The sequence below is a fragment of the Rattus norvegicus genome, chromosome 7, assembly GCF_036323735.1.
Source record: "Rattus norvegicus strain BN/NHsdMcwi chromosome 7, GRCr8, whole genome shotgun sequence".
NCBI classification, from domain to species: Eukaryota; Metazoa; Chordata; class Mammalia; order Rodentia; family Muridae; genus Rattus; species Rattus norvegicus.
Window position 1 is genome coordinate 109,327,518 of NC_086025.1, and position 23,175 is coordinate 109,350,692.

At 49.3% G+C, this 23,175-nt stretch overlaps 1 protein-coding gene across 5 annotated transcripts in view; it reads right to left on the reverse strand.

Moving 5' to 3' along the window:
* The window catches only part of Zc3h3 (zinc finger CCCH type containing 3), an 84,819-nt gene that overhangs the window by 6,095 nt on the left and 55,549 nt on the right, over positions 1-23,175 (reverse strand). For all 5 annotated transcript variants that reach the window (NM_001134865.1, XM_063263275.1, XM_063263276.1 and 2 more), the window contains 5 exons: positions 22,907-23,091; positions 17,039-17,081; positions 16,803-16,961; positions 16,640-16,709; positions 14,178-14,309 (listed from right to left, as the gene is read on the reverse strand). In NM_001134865.1, coding sequence (NP_001128337.1) covers positions 14,178-14,309; positions 16,640-16,709; positions 16,803-16,961; positions 17,039-17,081; positions 22,907-23,091 — 589 coding nt within the window. The remainder of the gene's footprint in view (positions 1-14,177; positions 14,310-16,639; positions 16,710-16,802; positions 16,962-17,038; positions 17,082-22,906; positions 23,092-23,175) is intronic.

Genomic DNA, 23,175 nt, shown 5'->3' on the forward strand with positions numbered 1-23,175 from the left:
AGCCACATCTGGGTCCATGGTTCTGCAGCAGGAAGAGTCTGTTACCACCAAGGGCCAGACAGGCTTCCCTGCTCTGGGCTGCCAACTTGGACCATGTTGATGTCTGAGGGCTGCACAGAGCTGGCTCCACTCTTCACCTGGGCACTGTCGGAGAGCTTGCCCCGGGGGCATGAGAGCAGGTAAGCTTTCCCTACGCCTCACTGGCTGTAGCACTTGGGAGAGTGGGCCCTGTACCTTGCCTGGGTACCACAGTAGAGCTGGCCCCAGATGTAAAGGTTGTCAGTGAGCCACCCCTGAGGGTGTGAGCACAGGAGAGCTGGCCCTGCATCTCCTCCACTCCCTCACCCCTCACCATCTATGGCAGAGGAGAGCTGGCCCCAGGGTCTTGAGAGTGGGAAAACTGGCTGTGTCCCTCACCAGCTGTAACATCCAGGAGAGTGGGCCCTGTACCTCGTCTGGGCAGCAGGGTAGGGCTGGCCCTGGTTGTGGGCATTGTGGTGAGTAGGCCTTGAGGTCATGAGAGCAGGAGAGCCAGCAGGGTCAGATCAGACACCTCTCAGGCCCAGATCCAGGGCTTTGAGCTGGCCCACCCCAACATCTACCCCATCCATGGACCGCAGGAGGGCATGAGGTGGCCAGGCCTACAGATCCGAAACTAAGGATCTCCATGGCACAGGGCAGCAACAGGAGGAGTCCAAGTGAGGTTCCAGTATTTACAGTGTAGCAGAAGCCAGAAGCCTCAAACCAGACCAACCAGTCATTGCAACGAGAATTTGCAAGTGAAGAAATGTGGACAAAGACTACACTGTGGGACACTGTGACGCCACCGCTTCCCTGATGGGATTGTTCTTCTGTTGGGGGTGTGAGCTGCAAGGGTGGGTACAAGGGGAGGGGGAGATGAGTGGGATTGGGGTACATGATGAGACATTCATAAAGAACCAATAAAAAGTTAAAGGGGAGAGAGAGAGAGAGAGAGAGAGAGAGAGAGAGAGATCTCATTGTTAAGCTTTGTGTGGCCATCAATCTGAATACACAGGTAAAATTAACAAGGAATAACAAAATTTGGATGTTCTTATTGCCATAAAGGAACTTCAATTAAGATTTAAGAAAGTTCCAACCCCAGGGGGTTTTCATTATAGTTTTCCAAGAATTTACAAGGCGATCCTATTTCAGGAACAAATCAAAGTCATAGAAGTTCGGAAGAGAGAAGAACCACTCTCTATGTGGCCAGAACAGTCTTGAAGAAAAGAATTTGTCATGAGGAGATCATCTGGGCCCACACTGAGCATCAGAAGCTGCATGAAGAGACCTAACCTACCAGGGCCTCGAGGAAATCAAACAAAACAACCAAACAAAAGGCAGAAAGCTAGTTAAAGACAGACTTGGGGATGGCAAGATGGTCCTGTGGGTAGAGTTGGCCCGGAAGCCTGACAGATTGAGTTTAACTGCTGGAACCCACAAAGGCTTGGAATGAGAGACCTAACCCATGGAGGCCATCTGACTTCAACATATATACCATCACAAGAACAAAAACACCAGGGCTTCATGTATGCTAAGTGAGAGCTCTACAATTGAGTCACATCCCCAGCCCATTCTATTCTATTTGTAATAGTAACAGTGTCACTTTAGTGGCTGGAAAGCACAGTGATAATGGCCTATGTCCACTCTCACTGCCCTGATGCACAGACGGAACTCCCAGTGTGCCAGGGGTGGGAGGTCCACCTGTGATCCCATCACTCAGCAGGCTGAGGCAGGAGACTCCTGAGTTTGAGGCTAGCAAGACTCTGCTTTCAAGAAAAATATAAAAATAAAAAATAAAAAAGGAAACCAACGAGCAAATAAAACAACCCAAGTATCTTTTTAACTTGACAAAGTGGGGTTGGGGATTTAGCTCAGTGGTAGAGCGCTTGCCTAGCAAGCGCAAGGCCCTGGGTTCGGTCCCCAGCTCCGGGGGGAAAAAAAAACTTGACAAAGTGACTCTCAACTTTACATCCTGGATCAGTGGTATTACACCTGCCCAGCACAGGAAAAAGGAATGAATGAGTGAATGAAGGGAGAAAAATATACTTTTGGAAGAATGAGGGTGAATATAATGAAAACTAGCTGGTGTGGAGGCACACAACTTTAATCCCAAAATCGGGAAGCAGAGGCAGGTGGATCTCTCTGAGTTTGAGGCCAGCCTGGTCTACAGAGTGAATTCCAGGACAGCCAGGATTACACAGGAAAAACTGTCTCAAAAAAAAAAATTTTTTTTTTGTTCTTCAAAAATATGCCAGAAAAATAAATGAAATAATATTTTTTTCAGAAAAAGAAAAACATTCTAATAAGGAAATCACACAGGGTGAGTCATGCCTGTGTTCCCATCCGTCAGAAAGCTAAGGCAATTGAGTCTGAGCAAGCCTGGGCTATGTAAGAAGACCCTGTCTCAAACAAACCAAGCTGCACCAAGAGGGAAAGGATGGCTAGCAGCAGGGAAGAGAGAAGGTGAGCACTCGCAGTGAAGGTTCGCGCTAAGATCACATCCAGGATGCTTAGCGGCTATTCTTACAGGCCTATGTCCATGTGCTAGCAAACCTCTTCCAAGTCAGTAAGGCTAAAAACCCAAAGGGAGACTATACATTTGAGCAAAAATTATCAGAAAGAAAGGCACACAGGGCTCACAAAGCAAAACAATCATCAGAGAAATACAGCTTAACAGTCCAAGAAAACTCCCAATGCCTCCAGTGGTTGGAAGGAAATGCCAACATCTGTGAGGCTGCCCAGAGAGAAGCTGGCAGAATGCTGGCTGAGCATGTTTATGGATGACAGAGCTGGGTGCATACACCCTGCCCATTGTCCTCTGCCTGCAGCTTCCCACAATGGCTCCAGGCTGTCCTATATCCAGCTTACCCTATGGAGAATGTGCCACAGTGAGGGCCACTGCCCATTCCCCACAACTGCCCACTCTAGACTAGCACAGGCATGGCGGCAGTTTTACTAGCAGGCAGCTTGCACTCCTGTAGCTACTGTGAAGGGTGAAAGGATAAAGATCTGTATAGAATGCTTCCCTGCAGCCAAGAACAGGCTGTCTCCACAGGCCTGTGGACAACAACTGAGCTGCCCGTACCTCTAGTTCCTGACGTCTACATCTGCTAACTTTTCCTGAGACCCAGCTTGCAGTCATGGCCAGCACTCTCTCCACCAGATGGCTTGCTCATGGCCCCTATCCTCAGAGAAAGCTCTAGCCTCATTCCCACCATCTAAAATTAGAGCTGCATCCACACCTTAAAGCTCAGATGGACCCTCTGAGAGCCCTGTCCATTCTTGCTGTCCTGTCCTAGTCACAACCACTCACCCAGCCTCCTTCACCTGAAACTGGTGAATAAACGCAGTGGAAGATGGGTGGGAAGCTGAAGAAGCCCACGTGAAGTGTGTTCAGATGGTGACAGAGGCTGGCAGCAGCAGGTCACATAAATGGAGCAGCAGGCCTCTCTAATGGGCTTTTGGTTTGTTCCACAAGTTCCTCCTAGCTGCTGACCAGACATGGGTACAGAGGTATCAGCAGCAAAGGAGCCACGAGTGACCACGGGATCTTTGCATACCTTTGGTAAATCTATAATGATTCCAGAGTAAAAGTTTATTCATCATGTAAGTGTCTATTGGCACCAGGTTTGGGAGAGCAGGGAACAGCAGCAGCAGTGTGGGAAGTGTACTCGAATCACAAGTACAGCCTTGAGACGGGCCCAGATTCAACCAGTACTGGAGAACACCAGAGCACCAAAGCCCCACAGGGCAGGGTCTGAGTTTCACATCAGGAACAGTGCATGGGGCAAAAGGAAAACTGTGCTTCTTAGGGACTTCCAGGTTCAAGGCCATTAGATATGGATAGCTGATGAGAGTGTTTCCTGGAACTATCTACTTCCAGATGGGGCTGGGCTGTACGGTCCCTAGGAAATGAATTGATGTTCTAGAGCAGAGACTGAGGCCTTTGGCTGTGAGGGAGGTGCCAATTTGAGTGAGCTGGACATGCAAGATCAGCAGGGTCTGAGGAAGCAGGCAGAGGGCAGTTGTGTATGTGATGGGGAGAACAGCAAGGGGTTTAGAAGAAGAGAACCCAACAAGGACATAGGACTCTGCCAAAGGGACATCACAGGAATGACAAAGTAAAAAAGTTAGGTAGAAGACCAAGATGAGGGGAGAGGCTGTTGTTAGGTATGGCTCTGGGTTGAGGGGCAGTGTGCAGAGACATTTTGTTTATTTTTGAGGCAGGGTCTCCTGTAGCCCAGGCTGGCCTGGAACTTGCTATTGCTATGTAGCCAAGAATGACCTTCAATTTCCAGTCCTCTACCTTTTAAATAAGTAGTTACAGACATGTACTTCCATGTATGGCAAACTCAGGGCTTCCGACCTACTGAGGCAACACCCCCAGAAGCTTCTGTCTTCAACTAAGGAGGACAGTAGACAAAGAAGACAGAGCAGTCAGCAGTTTTACCCCATGTGATGATAGCGAGGAGACCTAACTGCCCTGTAGTAGAGGACACAGAACGGAAAAAACAAACAATAAACAACAACCCCTCAAATACATAGTGCAAGAAGTATAGTGAACTCCAAACTGGACAGGCTAAGAAATCATCCTAGAATGCATGATGATCAGACCTCATACAAGTTGAAGACAAAGAAAGACCCCTGAAAGCAACCAAAGAGAAATAGCATAGCCTTCTTCAAGACAAAAATGAAATAGTGCTAAGCCAGAATCTGTCTGTCTGTCTGCTTTCTGAAACAGGGTCTCACTGTGTAGCCCTGTTTGTCTTGACCCTTGCTATGTAGACCAGACTGTCCTCAAACTCAGAGATCAGCCTTCATTTTTTGCCTCCTGAGTATTTGGAATTAAATGCATGCTCTACTATGCCCAGCTTTCTGTCCTCTTTTGAGCTTTCTAAATTGTGTTTGAAATGAAAGTTAGAGTGTTGAGTGTGCTTTAATTTTTATTTACTTATTTTGCCTCAGGCAGGGTTTACTATGTAGTCAAGCTTTCCACAGGCCAAAAGCAAGCCTGCTCCAGCCTCTTGAGTGCTGAGATTTCATGTTTGACCCTACATATTAAATATAAATGGTACAGACTCACTAATTTAAAAAAACAAATATTGGCAGAATGCATTTTAAAACATGACTTAGTTTCTGCTGTCTATAAAACTGAATAGACAAGCTAAAAACACAAATATGCAAGTTGGGTGTGGTGGTGTGTACTTTTAATCCTAGCACCTGGGAAGCAGTGTGAGTTCAAAGCCAGCCTGCTATAGCCAGCCAGGATTATATCATTAAGGCTGGTTGGTGTGTGTGTGTGTGTGTGTGTGTGTGTGTGTGTGTGTGTGTGTGTGTGTGTGTGATCTCTTGTGTAAGCAACACCTGCCAATAAAAAAGCCCAGGCAGGAAACAGGAGGTAAGACGCCGGCAGGAAGAAAGGATTCTGGAAAATAGTGAGAGGATAAGAGAGAGATTCAAGAGAGCCCCAGAGAAATGGGCATAAACCACCAAGTAGCTGAACTCAGGCTATCCTGAAAAGACTAGAGAGAGATCTGAGACAGCCGCAGAAAGTTGAACGACATAAAGCAGCAGGTGGATGAACTCAGGAAGACGCTGACAGAGATGCTGAGGAAGAAACTAAGGAAGAAGTGGGCCGAGACTGAGAGAGGCAACTAACCAGGTGGTAAACATAGAATAGTCTGAATGGGTTAAAAAAGTTATGAGCTAGTCAAGAAATGAATCAAAGCTTATGGTCTATGCATTTAATAAATAATTAGTCTCAGAGTCATTGCTGATAGAAACTAAGTGGCCAGGAAGAAAACAGTTAGTTTTTTTTTAAAACAAACACACACACACACACACACACACACACACATACACACACACACACACACACGTGCACGTGTATATATACAGAGAGGAATTAGAGAGATGGATCAGTGACTTGGAGTATGGGCTGCTTTTCCAGAGGACCAAAGTTCTGTTCTTGGTGCCAATGTTAGGTGGTTCACAACTATCACTCTAGCTCCAGATAAATCTGATACCTCTGGCCTCTATGGATACCTGCATTCACACGTACACACACACACACACACACACACACACACACACACACACACACACACACACAAGTTACATGATTAAAAATAAAATGAAAATGAAAAAAGATGTGTGGATGGGTGCACGCTGGAGAGATGGCTCAGAGAGGTTAAGGGCACTGGCTACACCCACAGAGCAGCCTACAGCTGTCTGTAGTATAGTTCCAAAGGGTCCAATGCCCTCTTCTGGCCTCACAGGGAGTGGCTCACAGGGAGTGGCACTAAGACACTACATGCATGCAAGCAATGCGCAGACAGACAGACAGGCAAATACTCAAGACACACACAGTAAAAACAAATAAAACCAGTGCTAGGTGGTGGTGGTGCATGCCTTTAATCTCAGCACTCAGGAGGCGGATGTCTGTGAGTTTGGGTCCTGCCTGGTCTACAGAGTTTAGTTCCAGGACAGCCAGAGTTACACAGAAAAAACCCGTCTGGGGGGAAAATCAAACAAAAACAAAACAAGCAACAAACAAATTTTTGATAGACACACATACATACATTTGATAGACACACATACAGAGAGAGAGAGAGAGAGAGAGAAGGGGGGGGGGGAGGAACGGCTACAATCCAGTCTGAAAGGGAGGCCGCAGATCGAGGAAAGCAGAGCCAAAAGGCCTTACACAATGATAAAAGGACAATCTCTAAGAGGGAGCGGCAACTCCAAGCATGCGGCCTGCCTGGCGTGCTTGCACTTGCCTGTAATCCCAGCACTGAGAAGCAGGAGCAGAACCACTACGAGCTGGAGATGCGCCTGCTCTAAATAGTGAGTTCTAGTCCTACACAGACATCCTGTTTCAACAAGCCCAGCCTAATAAAGTAAAACTCAAAAGGCAAATGTACCAAACAAAAGAGCTTTTTCTTAAAAACAAAACACTTTATGTGTATTAGTGTTTTGCCTAAATGTATGTATCTGTATGATGTGTATGCTTAGTGCCTGCAGAGGTCAGAAAAACAGCAGATCCACTGGAACTGGAATTACCAATGATCATGAGCCAACATGTGGGTGCTGGGAATCAAACCCAGGTCTTCCAAAGGAGCAGCAAGTGCTCTTATCTGCTGAGCCATCTCTCCAGCCTTATAAAAGAGCTACATGGGAACTACAGAGACGGCTGGTGTGGTAAAGCACTTGCAGTAGAAGCTGAAGAACCTGAGAGTTTCTCCTAAAACTTACATATAAAGCTGGGCACAGCAACATGCTTATAATCTCAGTGACAGGAAGGCAGAGACGGGATGATCCCTAGGGTTTACAGATGTGCTCCAGTTTCAGTGAAAGGCCCTGTGTAGTGGTTTCAAAGAAAATGGCCCCCATAAGCTCAAAGGGAGTGGCACTATTAGGAGGTGTGGCCTTGTTGGAGAAGGCGTGGCCTTATAGAAATAAGTGTAGTGTTGGAGAAAGTATGTCAGGGAGTTGGGCTTTGAGGTCTCAGATGCTCAATCCAGGCTCGGTGTGGCATTTACTTCTACTGCCTGTGGATCGAGATGTAGAACCCTCAGCTCCTTCTCCTGCACGATGTCTGCCTGCGCTTCACCATGCTTCCTGCCATGATGATAATGGTCTAAACCACTATTTTCCATTATATGAAATGTTTTCCATTATAAGAATTTCTGTAGTCATGGTGTCTCTTCACAGCAACAGAAACTAAGACATCTTGTCTCAAAAACTAAAGAGCAACCAAGGAAGACACCCAATGTCACTCTCTGGCCTTTACATACATATGCACACATGTGAACTCATGCCAGAACACACACACACACACACACACACACACACACACACACACACACACACACACACATGCATATGTGTATACACAGCAACCACAACAAAATCGACTGACGCAAAGGAGAGATGAACTTGATACAAAGGGCTAAGGACAGTCAATCGGCAGAATGCTTGCCTATTATGCACAATGCCCCAGGTTCTGGTCTCCCATGCCACATAACTCAGGCAAGGGGACACATACCTGTAATCACAACCCTTTGAATATAGAGCCAGGAAGATCAAATGTTCAAGACCATCCTTAGCTACATACTGAGTTAGAAGTCTAATTGGGCTACAAGACACCCTGTTTCAAAACAAGAAAGGAAAGGAAAGAGAAAAAGAAAGCTAGACAAAAACTCAGAAAGGATTCAATACAGAACTCAAAATATCTTTAGGACCAGCAAGACAATTCAGTGGGTGAAGGAGCTTGATGGTACAAACCTGGCCACTTAATAAACATACACGATACAGTCGTACATACATACACATACAATAATAACAAATTTTCAAAAAAAAAACTTTCAACAGCAAAATCTATTATGCAATCACAGAATGTTTTATCCAACAAAAGAACAAGACATATTCCCCCAGGCACCACAGCACCTCCTTTTTCCTTACATGGTGATGTTTGTTGAGGCCTAATGTTCTCACAGAACAAAAGAAAACTGGCATTTGTGGTCTAGGATGTTTTGAAGCACAGCTGAGACAAACTGTAGTTTCATCATTGGAAAACAAATAGGTTTGAAGTTTGAATTTAGTCTTGGCTACATAGTTAGATTTTTGTCTCAAAAAAAAAAATCCAGTATAAAATACACAAGGAACACAAGGACACAAATGGACAACGTATCTGAGACTACAGGTGAATCGCTAGTTGCTTCTAACTCAAGGTCAGCAAAATAAGCCACGTGTTTTGGTCAGAAACCAGCAGTTAAGAAGGGAAGGTGGGTCCTGGGACTTACACTTTCCCATCCTGTTCTAATAGAAAAAAATGCAAGACAGCTCATTCCCTGAGCTACAAAAACAGGCCCCAAAAGCCAGGCTGTGGTGGGGCATGCCTTTGATCCCAGCACTTGGGAGGCAAAAGCAGGCAAGTCTCTGTGAGTTTGAGGCCAGCTTGGTCTACAGACTGAGTTCCAAGACAGCCAGGATGAAATAGAGAAACTCTGCCTCGGAAAAAAACAAAAACAAAAACCAAAACCGAAACCAATCAAGGAAACAGGCCCAAAGAAACACAAATAGTTGGGGATATAAGGTTACTTAGGGTAGAGCATTTAACTAGCATGGGTCTGAGTCCAAGCTGGATAGAGGATGGGGCAGAGAGGAATACTAAAATTATGCAGAGTATATTCTTTACTATAGGGGCATTGAATCAAGGCCAGAAAGACAACAAGAAACATTTCTAGAATCCTGAAAACTGAGCAGTACACATCTAAATAACCACGGGTCAGAAAGCGGCAGCACAGAGACAGGCAGTCCTGCCTGAGAGCACAGCAGGACAGCGCTGGGGACACAGCTAACCAAATATACTTAGACAAAGGGAAAACTCAAGCACCTAGAGGAGGAAAAGGGCAAAATAAATGCCAAGCAAGCAGAAATAAAAACGAAAAGAACAAAAAGCAGTGAAACTGAAAAGGGAAGAAAGCCCCAACAGAACAGTCAATGAGCCAGAGAGGTTATGTGGAAGTCTAGGGGATCAGCAAACTCCAGCCACACAGGTGAGAGGGAAACACACCAAGTTCAGGAAAGGGGTACTCATTAGACCCTGGACACCACAAACAGAATTAGAAAACACTTCAATCACACACACATTTGACATGATGAAACTAGTCCATTTCTAGAAACACTTTCTATTGACATTGACTCTCACACAGCACTGAGTAAAAATACTTCCCCAGGGAAAGCCTGCGACTGCAGACTGTAGGCCCCACTGGTGAGCTCTACTACATCATTTAACAAAGAATCAGCACTAATTTTTCTCGAACTTTCCTAACTGGCAAGAAGGACATATCTAAACTTCTCCCATAAGGTCAGCTTTACCTAGAAACCACCACATCACACTTCAACAGAAGCCCACGGCCAGCAGCACACCCAGTGGCAGAAAATAGGAAGAGGGCTCCCCTGGTACCACCTTGACTCCACAGGATTGACTTTCCAGCCAGAACAACCAGGCAAAGAAAAGAAACAAAAGGGGTTGGGATTTAGCTCAGTGGTAGAGCACTTGCCTAGCAAGCACAAGGTCCTGGGTTCGGTCCCCAGCTCCGAACAAAAGAACCAAAAAAAAAAAAAAAAAAAAAGAAACAAAAAGCCTTTTGATTGAAACGGGAGCAGTAACATTTTGTCTGCCTTCAGATGATAGATCTTATGCTTCAAAAATCCTAAGGAACCCATAAAAAATATTAGCGTTAACAAATGAATTCACAACATGTGGTGGGGAAGATGCCCTGTTTATAGAAATATGAAATCGTCCAGTCACCATGAACCCAGTTTGGCAGGTCTACAAAAAGACAAATATAGGATTGACATATGATCCAGCAAGGAAGTAAAAGCAGATATTGTATGCCAGTGTCCGTTATAGCATCATGCATAGCGGCCAAAAGGTGGCACTAACTCATGTCTATTTACAGATATGCAGGGATGAACAGAGGGCCTGTCCACGTGTGATGGAATATTATTTGGCCATAAAAAGGAATGAAGTTAATATATATATATATATATATATATATATATATATATATATATATATATATGAGAACCCTGAAAACACTATGCTGAGAAAGAAAAAGAACCTACATGCCAGACACGGGAACAAATACTGCCCGAGTTTATCATGGAGAATGCCCAGACAAGGCTGCCAGAAGCTGGGGATAGGGAGGAAAGGGAGCTGCCGCTTACTGTATTTACAGCCTTTCAGTCTGAAGTGCTGAGAAGGGCCTGACAATATTGCACAGTGGTGGTGAATGCAGACTACTGTGAAGAGTTATTTACTTTTGAGATGGACCTTGTCACCGTGGCTGGCCTAGAACTCAGTATGTAGATCAGACTAGGCATAAATGTGTATTGATCTTCCCAAGTCTACACCCCAAGTGTTGATTCACTATTGTAAATCTAATTAATCAATGGCAATTGTTGCCTTAGGAATGGATAAAATAGCAAGCCTTGCTATGTGTGTTATAACACAGACTTGTTTGGGGTTCTGGGATTCACACCCGGGGCCTTGCTAATGCTAGGCAGGCTCTTTACTATGGAGTTACATCCTAGCTCTGTTTCACTTCATGCCATAATTAAAAAACAAGACACAACAAACCATGAATGACAAGGGCTCATTTCTGTGGTGAAGTGCTTGTAGTGTGCATGAAGGCCTAGGCTCAATCCTAAGCACTGAAAAGAAACAAAAAATAATACACCAAAGGCCATGACACCGAAACAAGTGGGCGCGCTGTGTGAGTTACAGGTCAATGAAGCTGTGCTTTCCGCTAAGGGACAGGAAGACAGGTTAGAATGTCATTTGAAATACATGCTCACTACATAAAGACGCACTGAGTGCAGGCCTCATGAGATAAGCAAATCAACAACAGCGCGTCCCCAGGGTGTGTGGCAGCCTTCACTAGAGATGGTCAGCTACCATATGGCTCTTTCACCAGCACATGTAGGAATTAGAACCCACAAGAGGAAACATCCCTAGTGTCATGACCTATGCAGGGTCATGGCTGCAAGTGGCAGTGCAAGCTGGACTGGGGTCTGACCCCTCCTTACCCACAGTCACCTCAGCACAGCTAGTGGAGTCAGCAGTACCAAACATGGTTGCTCACTACGATTATAGCTGAAGATAAGCCCTTCAACAGACTCGGCATACAGACTATGGGGAAAATGGAAGGGCTGCACACAAAGTAAGGCTCTGGGCTGACTGAAGGCAGAGACAACAATGGGCAGGGAAACCAAGGATGCTGTGGGAGGACTCGGTGCTTCAGTAGCCATGAGTGTTGGGGATGGATTAGTGCAGGTGGGAACCCAACTCTCTGTCCCGGGGCCTGAGCACATGCAGGGGATGAGGGAGTAGGAGGCACTGACTGGAGAGTGGGGAGCCGAGTGGCAGGTTCAGCAGGAAGTGGAAGAACCTAGGACACACATTCTGTCTACACACATGCACATACAGATAGAAGGATGGTGCCCAAAGGCCCACACATACCAAATACACGGGTAAACATTATACAGAAAACAGATTCCCATGCCCTGGAGCACGCGCACACAGCACACTCATGATCCAAGGAGAGCCATGGTGAAGCAAAGCTGGCACCACACCCAGCTGAGTGATGAAAGTGTGCCCTAGGTCACAACCAGGGGCAGGAAGAAGTGACACAGTGCCACCCTTGCCACTTTCTACTACAGTGAAACCCTGACCATGACGGTGAAAGGCACACTACAAAACAGGCAGCAACCTGCAGTTACCAATCTGTCCACAAGTCCAAGAGGGTTGGCTGCCAGCTGGCAGAGGCTACCCTCTGAGTGGTAGGACCTGGAACAGCCCCGTGGTCCCCAGAAAGGGAAGGAGCAGAGACTTACTCCCAGCTAAATTATTCAAAAGGAAAGGGAACGTGCCTCTTTAACAAGCCCTGGCTTTATGAAGCAAGGTTAACAGTTTCACTTGATTCAGTGGAATATTATAAACTCTCCAGGGCCCATTTGAGGACTTCTACTTCAGGCGCAAGGTGACGACTCAGCACTTTTTATATTATTTAGAGAATAAAATTAACCCTCACAGGCCCAGACTGCTGCCTCCCCTCCTGCTGGATCTGGCCTGCTCAGCGCTTTCCCCCATATATAATTACAAGCTGCTATCCATCATGCAGCAGGGACGCAGCGCTGACACGCCGAAAGGGACGCAGTAAGCACTTCCACTAATAGAAGCAGGACTTAAATATCGCTCTGATATCTTCATTTAAATTGAAATATTTTACAATAATCAGCTGCAGCCTCCATGGGGTCTTGCCCCTCACCTGGGCCAGCACCTAAAAGTGCCCCTGCCAGGGCCTGCCAGTCCGCACCTCCCCGGAAGGGCTTCCTTGCCAGGGATCAGTGCCCTTCAAGGTGACCTAACGGCTCCTGTCATGCTATGGTATCAGTGGCAATACTGAAGCATCAGTGAGCTCAAGGAAGTCATTTCTTGTGTCCCTGGAAGGGAGTCTCGAGCCACTTTGTGGGGGGGCAGGATAAAAGACAGAAAGCATCAAAGAGCTCAAGCAACTTTATGCCCAGGTATGATGGGGCACATACACTGTGCTTCTGCTGCCCCCTGTGGCGTGAAGCTCCTAACAGAGAGCTATCCCGTGCCACAGGGTTTGAGGGATAGGGGCTGGCCTTGCACTTAAATACCCTACACTGGCTGTTAGTCTTGATTTCACTTCACTGGCAAAGTGAGGTTGGGGACAGGAAAGACAGCAAAAGCGTTTTCCATAGGTCCTCGAGTGGTATGTAATGGCTCTACTGTAGGGTACTAGGGGCTAAAGGACACTCTCCAAGAGTACTTAGCCATGTTTAGGCCCACCTCAGGCATAGAGCCTCAGTATGAGGAGCTGAAGTATAAGAAGCATGGAGAAGAGGGTTAGGCTCCTGGGGCTCTTCTGAAGATGTGCAGTTGGTAAGATCTGCTGGCTCAGCTATAGAGTTTCCTGTAAGAGCAGGGAGGTAGGCCTGAGCTGCCTGGGCAGCCGAGTAAGTAGTCTTGTGCATCTAGGAGAGGGCAGCATGCCAGCTTCCCAGGCATATGGTGGCAGCCCTCCTGACCATTCCCTAACCCTTAACTCCATATTGGGTATGTATCTCCAATGGGCAATGGAATCCAGCCCTAGCCTCTTGGATAGAGGATAGCTGCCCTCTATCAAAGGTGAGATGGAAGTGAGAGATGTACACACACGCGCACACTCGCGCGCGCACACACACACGCGCACACTCGCGCGCGCACACACACACACACACACACACACACACACACACAGCATCAGGCAGTCACCTCAGTCCTATAGAGCTTCTAACATTTGACATCTGCTTCAGTCACTACTAGCCTTAACCCTCAGCAGTCTCCTTGGGTTTGGCTGTCTGAGCCACTATATCTCTCTCATAACTCCTTGTTGCCCCTGCAAGAGACCCTGGGATACTGTGGCCCTGGGGGACTCTGGGCAGTTTGGTGCACCTCTCAGTCCTTTGTGAGATGGATGGAATTACAGTGACCACCTCAAAGCTGAGCAAGACTACAGAAGCCAATGCAGAAGGAGGCACAGTTTATCAATCTGTCCCATGCCAACGGCAGACCTCACCTTCGCACCCAGTGGGCAATAGCCTTTGAGGAAGTCACCGCAGACTTCGGCCTTGCGGGACACATACACGTGGCTGTAGGGGCAGTTGCTGTTGCTGCAGATCCCCTTCAGAAAGTAGGAGCACACAGGCATCTGTGGGGAGAGGGGAAGAGAAGTGGGCACCCAAAGGTACTTTGTACCATACTCACTTTACAAGTCAAAATCCCACAATTTGTAGGCCCTTGAGAGGGTCCCACACCTGGACAACAGCCACCAAGAATCTGCCGGAGATCATCACCCCAGCCCTCCTGAGGGAGAAATGAACACAGGGCTGAGTGTAATGGCGCACACTTTTAATCCCAACACTTGCAAGGCAGAGACTCAGTGAACCTCTGAGTTCCAGACCCACCTGGTCTCCTCAGCAAGCGCTAAGCTAGCCAGGGCTGCATAGTGAGATTTCAGTGCATGGAAGGTGGGAGTGACAAAAAGAAAAAGAAAGAAACACCCCACAAGAAATGAACACACATGCCAGGCAGCAGCAGCTGGAGGCCAGGGAGCCACCTCCCCATAGCAGACCTCCACTTCCCTCACCTGCTCTAACTTTATACAAAGGAAGAGCTAAGCAGTCTGTAGCTGTCACTTTCCCAAGGTGTGCTATTCTCTACATGTGAGCACAGGAAACAGGGCTCCCAGCCACGGATCCGTAGGGGCTCTGGGAACTGCGCCTACTACCTACTTGGGGCATAGTTGAAGCTGGACATCCAGTACATCAGGCTAGGTACTGGCCACTTGGTAGCACTAAGGCCTAACCTATCAGTAGGTTGGGTCCTGGAGCAAGCAGTCTGGACGCACCCTAGCAGCTGTGGTAGACAGGCCTGGGCAAGCAACTCGACCCAGGAACTAGATATACCCTGTTCCTTTCTCAGAAGAGAGCTCCAGCAGCCCTGGTGACTGCTGGCCACAGTTGCATGTGGCCTAGAAGGGGAAGAAGGGCAACCCAAGATGAGCAAAACCTGTAACACAGGTCCTGGATTGAGACCACCCACAGTAGAAACTACCTCTGAATTTTCCAGGCAACTTTGTACCTTCCCTTCCTGTGGGACATCCACCAGCCCTCCCTGGACTGATTGGAGAATGGCATTGTCACTGTCCTGGCCCAGCATGTCCTCCTCCGCTGCAGGCAGTCACTTACACCACACACTGCACACCTCAGCCTTCTGACAGGCAGTCCACATTTGGACTAGCAATGGGTCTGAGGAGTGCTTCCCTGTCCCAAGGAGCTCGTGGACTTTAAAAGTCACTTTTCTGGGGCAAGGTGGGAGGGGAAGGCAGGAGCCTATCTGAGGCTAAGGAAGAAGAGGCTGGGGCAGCAGTCCTGGAGTAGAGAGAGGAGGGGAAATCGAAGAAACAAAGGGTGATTTACTGAGCAAGAGTTTATTTTTAATTGTCTTTTAACTGCAGCCACAGAGGGGAGAGGGGCTGGGGGCCCCGTTTGGGCTGGTGCTGGAGAAGCTATAGACAATTCCCTTAATGTGGTTTTTGATATAGAGCCCAAATTAGGTCTAATAAAAAGGGATAATAAAGCCAACTCTTGCACCAAACAGAGCTCCTCCTGGCTGTCAGAGCGGGGCCGTTACCAAGAGGAAACTGCGTTCTCATTTCAATTAACCTTGTTTGCACCCCGCCACGTCCACACAAATAACAATAACATTAATTCAGGGCGCTGGTGCGGCCCACACATTAGACAGCTTGGAGTGCGCACGGGCTTTGGAGCTGGCGCTTAATGAACCTGAAACTCGACGTGAATTTCCAAATTGCTCACGACAGAGTTTCGAAGCTCGATTAGGGAGAAAAATGCTGATTCTCTCCAAGCTTCTCAAGGGGAAAAGCTGTCGGAGCAGCAGCAGACCTCACCCACCCAGCTCCTCTGTACTGCGGCCCTGGCCCCAGGCCCTCCCTCACACTCACAGCCATCTTCTCAGAGGGCAGTGGGTAAAAGGAAGGTCAAGTGGTCTGTGACTAGCACTGGGCCCTGACTGCAGTGCTCTCAGGCTTTCCAGGCTGGGCACACCTGCGCATGGCAATCATGGCTATGCTGCCATGCTCTCCCGACCATTATGCCATCCATGGCAGGAGCTGGTTGAGACCTTGGTCCCATAGTCTAGGAGCATCTATTAGGCTTCCCTCCCCTGTGCGTGCGGTGGAGCTGGGAAGCAGTGTGGTACCAATGCAGGACCTGGGGCAATGGTGACGACAGAAGTAGACTTTGAGTGTGGAATGCTGGGGCCCAGGCCTGGTGCTACTTCCAGCTGACGAAGAGGCAACACAACACAGCCAGGGCATGGCAATGAGCAGGGGTCGGAGGGACACATGAGGAGGGAGCCTCTAACTCAAGACCCCGGAAAACCACACAGTGCAATCTGCCTGGAGGCTGGCTGGCACGCTGTCTGGAAGAGAGGGCCTGCGGACCACACAACACTCACCTTTTCCTTGGACACATGATGAGAGAAAGGGCAGGACCCATCTGTCTTCTTGCACGTGCCTCGGACAAATCTGCAGCATGGGATAGGGTTTGGGGAGGGCTGGTAGCAGGTTCTGCCACAACACCCCCTCCCCCCAAGTTGTCAGGAAAGTAGGACAGGGCACCTGGTGCACACGGCCACCTTCTCAGGGTCATGGATGTAGGGGCAGCATTCGCCACGGTTACACCTGCCAAAACGGTTGTAATACATGCAGTACTCTCTTTTCTTCTCTTTCTTCTGCTTCGCCTGCCGGATGATAGCCAGACTCCGCTGGATGGCCCGGCTATACACAGGGAGAGGGGTTTGTAAGCCCATAAGTGGGCAGGGAAGCCCTTACCTTCCCAGCCTCAAGGGACGCACCTGGCCAAGGAACGACTGCTGGTAGTGGCAGGGTCCAGGCGTCCTATAGAGAAAAGGAACAGGCCCCATCAGGCCACAGGCCAACTGTAACCCTTACCTACCCTTCCCTGGCTGGCTCACACCTTCTTCCTATCAACCCATCTTGGCAAAGAGTTCTGAACCCCCAGCGCTTAGCCCAGGCATAGATGCTTCCTCCAGGAGCCCTCCCTGAGGGCCGAAGTAGCAAGAGTGGGGGAACTGCTGGGCCCTGTGTATGGCTTATGTCAAAGGTGGGCAGCCTTGGATGCCAGGACAAGGACTAGAACAGTCTGCCAGCCCCTGATGCCTTCAACCAGCTAGGCTCCCTAAGATCAATTTGTTGCTTACTGGTTCCCTACTGGCTTCCCAACTTCCTGCTCCCCTCAGTGTCCAGGTGGCTCATGGGGCAGGTTCTTGGACTGAGGTAGTGGCTGGCCATGGAAATGTTTCTAGGCTCTATCCTTGGCCTGGCTACCAAGGAGGCCACTGTGCAAATGACAAAGGGTGATGGCACCTCACTTTGTCAAGCCTGGGAAAGAAACAGAAAGGGCGGCTTATATCAGGGTAAAAAAGATGGACCAGGATATACAGGAGAAAAATTGGTTTTAGACTTAGAGGGAGAAGAGAAGAGGAAAGAGAAGAGAGGGAGAAGGAAGAGAGGAGGGGGAAAAACAGGAAACAAAGGAAGATGGTAGAAGAATGGGAGGAAGAGGGGAAGGATGATGATGGGGAAACAAAACAGGAGGAGGAGAGGGAGGAGGGAGAGGGGAAGGATGATGATGGGGAAACAAAACAGGAGGAGGAGAGGGAGGAGGGAGAGGGGAAGGATGATGATGGGGAGACAAAACAGGAGGAGGAGAGGGAGGAGGGAGAGGGGAAGGATGATGATGGGGAGACAAAACAGGAGGAGGAGAGGGAGGAGGGAGAGGGGAAGGATGATGATGGGGAGACAAAACAGGAGGAGAGGGAGGAGGGAGAGGGGAAGGATGATGATGGGGAAACAAGACAGGAGGAGGAGAGGGAGGAGGGAGAGGGAAAGGATGATGATGGGGAAACAAAACAGAAGGAGGAGAGGGAGGAGGGAGAGGAAGAGGAGAAGGAGGAGGGAGAGGGGAAGGATGATGATGGGGAAACAAAACAGGAGGAGGAGAGGCAAGAAGGAGAGGGGAAGGAGAGGGAGGAAGGAGAGGAGAAGGAGAGGGGGAAAGGGACAGAAGAACAAGAAGAGGAGGAGAAGACTGAAGAGAGAAGGGGATGAGGGAAGGAGAGGAGAAAGACACAGCACAGTGGTTGCAGACAAGGGTGTCAGGGTCTGAGGTGTCTGTGTGGCGTGAAGAAGACAATGGCATGGGGATGAGGATCCCTGAGAACTTCCAGGATCCACAGGGAGGGGGATGCCCAGGCTCACCGCACAGCTTTGCCCACTTCTTAAAGACACAGGCCAACCCCAGGATCACAGGGCAGGCAGGGGAGGACCTGCTCAGGATGGCTTCCCTGGTTCCTCAAATACGCACATGACCATTCCCAGACCAGATCCAATTTCCTACAGAACAGCTGCTGAAATGAATACAGCACTAAGAGGCACAAATGACATCATTCTGAAATTCTGAGGACCTGAGGTGATGACAAAGCCATCTAGGTTTTAAAAGGGGATGTTCTAAAGCACCTGAAGCCACAGAACCAGGACCTGCTCCTCCATGAGAACATGTGATCGGCTCCAGAGCTGCACTCCTCAGTCTACCCCAGATCCACTGCGGCCCTTCACGCCTCACTGGTTGAAAACTCAGACCCTCTCCCTTGGAAACCCTGGAAGCTACTTGGCTCTGAGAGCTCCTCACACTCTTTTAACATCCTCCCTAGGCAGGGCTGGGTGTTCTGCTGAACCTTGATACCTTAGGAACTTTGGGCCTAAGACAAGACCAGACTTACTAGGGAAATCTGCCCGGTGCTAGGAAGTACCTGGGGTATCTGCTTAAATGAACTACGAGTCTGGATAGTGCCCTCCTGGGATTTTGTGGGATTCTTTGGCCAGAGGACAATTGTCCTATACTTAATCTCGGTGCCCTTGAGTTTGAAAAGAGCATCTGTGGGGTCCCAGTGGGAAGCAGAGACCCTGTTGAATAACTATGCCAGCTCAGGCAGTTGGGGCATGGATGTAGGTAGGTACAGGGAGCTGAGGGCACAGGAAAGACTACAGGGTCTGAGGAGAAAGCAGCAAGGAGAAAGGAAGGAAGACCAGGCTTTCAGGGCATGTAGAGGCAAAGCATTTAAGGTGGCCTCTATTTCCAGTGAAGGACACCTGTCCTCAGGGTGGCAGTGGAGTACTGTCTAGGTGGCACAGACACACACTCACACCTGCCAGTCTTTGTAACCAGTGACGTGCAATGTGATAGTCTGTCAATGAGCACTGGCTCCCGGGCTGTCGCCCAGCCTGCTGGTGGCACTGGCACCATCTGCTCCCAGACAGGGACACGCGGGCATCACGTGCCACCTGTCAGGACCTGGTAGGGAGCTGCTTTCTCCTCTTTCCACTTTCTGCTTTTAAAAACACATCAGCGTGGGGTTCACGGTGGGAGTTTTGACAAGGATAGGAGGCACCTTTCCAAATGCTTTGCAGTGTTAAAAATGCACATAAAGTAGCTGGCTTGAAAAGAAGCAGCCAGAGGTGCAAAAGGCATAGCCCTGACCTGGGAGCACAAGCTGCTGCTTCTGCTGTGCACTCTGGAGCACTTTCACTTCCTGAAGCTTCCCAAAATAAATACTGGCTCCCTCCAGCTCCACCCTCGCTTAGTGCCCTGTCTGTTCTCTGGTCCTCAAAGGGAGCTCATCTTTCTGAGAGGTCAAAGCCTCCTTAGCATGTGGCTACCACTCTGGCAGAGCCCCTCAGGCAAACAAGGGACCAAGCTCAAGGTATTTGCTTGAGTTCCATTGCAGAGCTGACTAGTTGCTCCCAGGAGGTTAAAGCAAGGGCCTCCCGAAGCTCAGGTCTGCTTGGCTGACATTCTGCCAGGTCCAGGCAGGGCACATCCAACAAAAGCACAGAGCTGCAGTCTTGGAAAGAAAACCAAAATGGCAGAGGAACTGTCAGTAGGAACGGCATATGAGCAGGTTCTCCATGACCCAGCAGTTCTGCCCCCCTGGAGCGCAGCTGACAAGGCTTCCTTCCCTGCATGTCCCTCTATATAACCTCCTGGCACCCAGGCAGGGCAAAAAAATTAGCTACAGAGGGCTAGGTCTGGTGGTACACATTTTTAATCCCAGGACTCAGGACGCAGAGGCAGGTGGATCTCTGTGAGTCTGAGGCAGGAGTTCCAGGGCCTCCAGATCTATATAATAGAAGGACCTATCTCAAAAAACAAAAGAAAAAGTTACAGATACCTCATTTGCTCAGGAACGTGTAGGTAGCTAGTCAGCAGCGAAAAAAATACAGATCACACACCTGCCTTTCTCTGGCCTGAGAACCCAGGAGTCCCTCAAGAAGCCAGGGCTAGCCTGAGACTAGACTTCTTTACGTCCCTCACTGAAGGAGCTGACAGGCTCTTTGTGCCCTCAGCAAGTCCAGCCAACCAAGGACACAGGTCCCAGGCCAAATTACAGGGCAAGGGTGCAGGAACTGAGCCATCTGAATAGCAGGTAAACCTGAGAAGGTGGGCTAAACCTCAGAAAGTCAAGAAAGCCATGGCTAATGCTGACTCTGTCCTTAAGGGGCTGGAGGGGGGCCAGGAGAGGAGTCAGTGCCCCATCCCTCCTGTGAAGGGTTGTACTTTCTTGAAGTCAAAGGTTTGCTGACACTAGGGAAGGAAATTTATTTCTTTAATTATGACTACTGTAAGTGGGCCAGTCAGCAGTAGTACACAGTTGGGAGCAATATCCCTTCTTCACTGTGGGGTGGGGGGTCTATGGAGGGGTTGTCTGGGCATCAGGTGCTATCCAGCCCACAGATCATCTCCCCTGGCTCAGAAGGTTTTGCCAGGCTGTGTGTCTCTTATCCCATTCCAAGGAGGGAAAGCCAAGCCCCAGAAGGGTCCCAGAGTGGCTGCCAAGGCTTGGTCAGGCTGGAAAGTCGGGGACCATGATAGTCTTGACTGCAGCAGGTTGAGGCCTTGGCAGAGCAGGGACAGGAGTAGAGATAACAGTAGAGAGGCCCACTGGGACTCCCAGCCTGCTCTTATCACGTTCCCTTAGGTAACTGGTTGAATGGAGACAGGCTCTGGGCAGATGCTCAGGTATTGGGGAACACGGCTCCAAGGGCTCATGGGAACACAGGTTCCTTCATAGCTGGGTCTATAGCAAAAAAAGGGCCAAACAGACAGACCCAGAAGAACTGCTCACAGCACAGTGATGTGGATGCTCTGAGTGTGGAAGACAGAAGGACAGAGTCAACAGAACTCAGCACTGGCCCCTGGGTCACAGGAGCAGACAGCTTCCCAGTAAGGAGTAAGAGGGAAGCAGCCCAGCCCTCTTTGTAGCTTAGAACCCAGTGAAGGACACGACTATGAGGGGCCAAATCCAGCACAGCCATCTGCCCTCCAGAATTTACATCTCTCGTCTCCACCTGCCCAGACAAGGGAGGCAAGAAGCTCAGGTGGCTAGTGTAGCCCCAGGCCCTAGGCCCATCCAGCCTGACGCAGTTTAAATCAAGATGCAGCACAAGATAGCCAGTCCAAGTATCTGAGGACGGGATCATACGGCAGTCACTATGGTGGTCACTACAGGGAGAGAGATGAGAGGGCTTATTTCCCAGCTCAAGGTTCTTCCTAACCCAAGCCTGGTGCTTAGGAAGCTAGAGTACGAGGCAGGGCAAAGTCACAGGCACAGGGAGACCACAGTGGGTACTGGTAGGGAGGCAGAGACCCAAGGGCATGTCAGAGTCAGGGCAGGAGCCCAGGCTACTACCACAGCTCTCAAGTCAGTCTATCAGCCCCACCCCACCTCCATCCCCCCAAGAATACACCCAAGGGATACACCACAGTTGCCATGTTCCCTGTGCGTCATGTCCCAGAGAACAGCACCTGGAAACACCTTTCCTCAAGAGCAGCTTTCAAGCACAGCTTGGCAGGGACAGAGAAGCCGGCTGCCCCAAATGGAATGTGTCTCCTGCCCTGGGCACTGCTGTCTCCCGGGTTGAGCCTTGCTCCTTTCAGCCCCTCTGGTGAGCAAACAGGACTACTGGGCACAGCTGAGCCTCTGCGATCCCATAGCAATCCACAATCTTGCCATATTTTTTGATGGGCAAAAAAAGAGGGTAAAATTGGACTGAAACCAAAATACTTTTCTCGTTGATTTGTACAATAAGCACATCCAAAGCATTTCCTTCTCCTCAGCCTGTCCCCAGGCTGCGGGGGGCTTGCAGCAGTGGTGGTGCCTGCCTCCAGATGCAGTTGGTGAGGCATCACCAATGTGATTAAGGGTGCCATGGCCCCAGGTGTTCGCTCACCCGGGCATGTTTACTATACCTGGTTCATCCTTTGTCCAAAAGCAAAACACAGGCGCTCCTGCATCGTCTCCCATAGAAAATCTAGGGCTGCTCAGCCAAGCAAGAGGCAAGCGCCATTCTGACTCCCAGGGGGCACTAGGGTTGCAGGGCCTCCAAACACTGCCCCACTCTGGCTGCCCCTTCAGTTTCATAAGGGAACGTTCCTAAAGCCCTGTGTCTATCCAGTTCTCTGGGTCTATCTGTTCTTTAGCTGAGACGTTCCAGGGCCCTGGCCTCATGCTCCTTACATGGTTATGCCCACAGCTGAAAGCTTCAGGGTAGAACCAAGGTCCAGAGAAAAGAAACACTAACATTTGGTGTCTACTCCACCCCTCACCCCACCCCCTTACTCTTCACCATCCCAGCTCACTCACCTGTTCGGAGGAGGGCCCTGTTGCTGTCACTGGGCCTGCTGGAGGTCTTGGAGAGCTTGTTGGCAGACACCTTGTACAGAACCCCTCCAATGCATCGGTAGCCTTTGTTACGCCATCGAGGGGAACCAGGTGGTGCTTTCCCTCCCCCAGTGATTGTTGGACGAAGGCGGTTCAGCACTAGAGACCTACAGAGACAACAAACTGTTTATCAGACACGGCCCAGAATAAGCTCTAGATCTGGTAGTTAGGGCTAAACCCAGCCTGAAGCA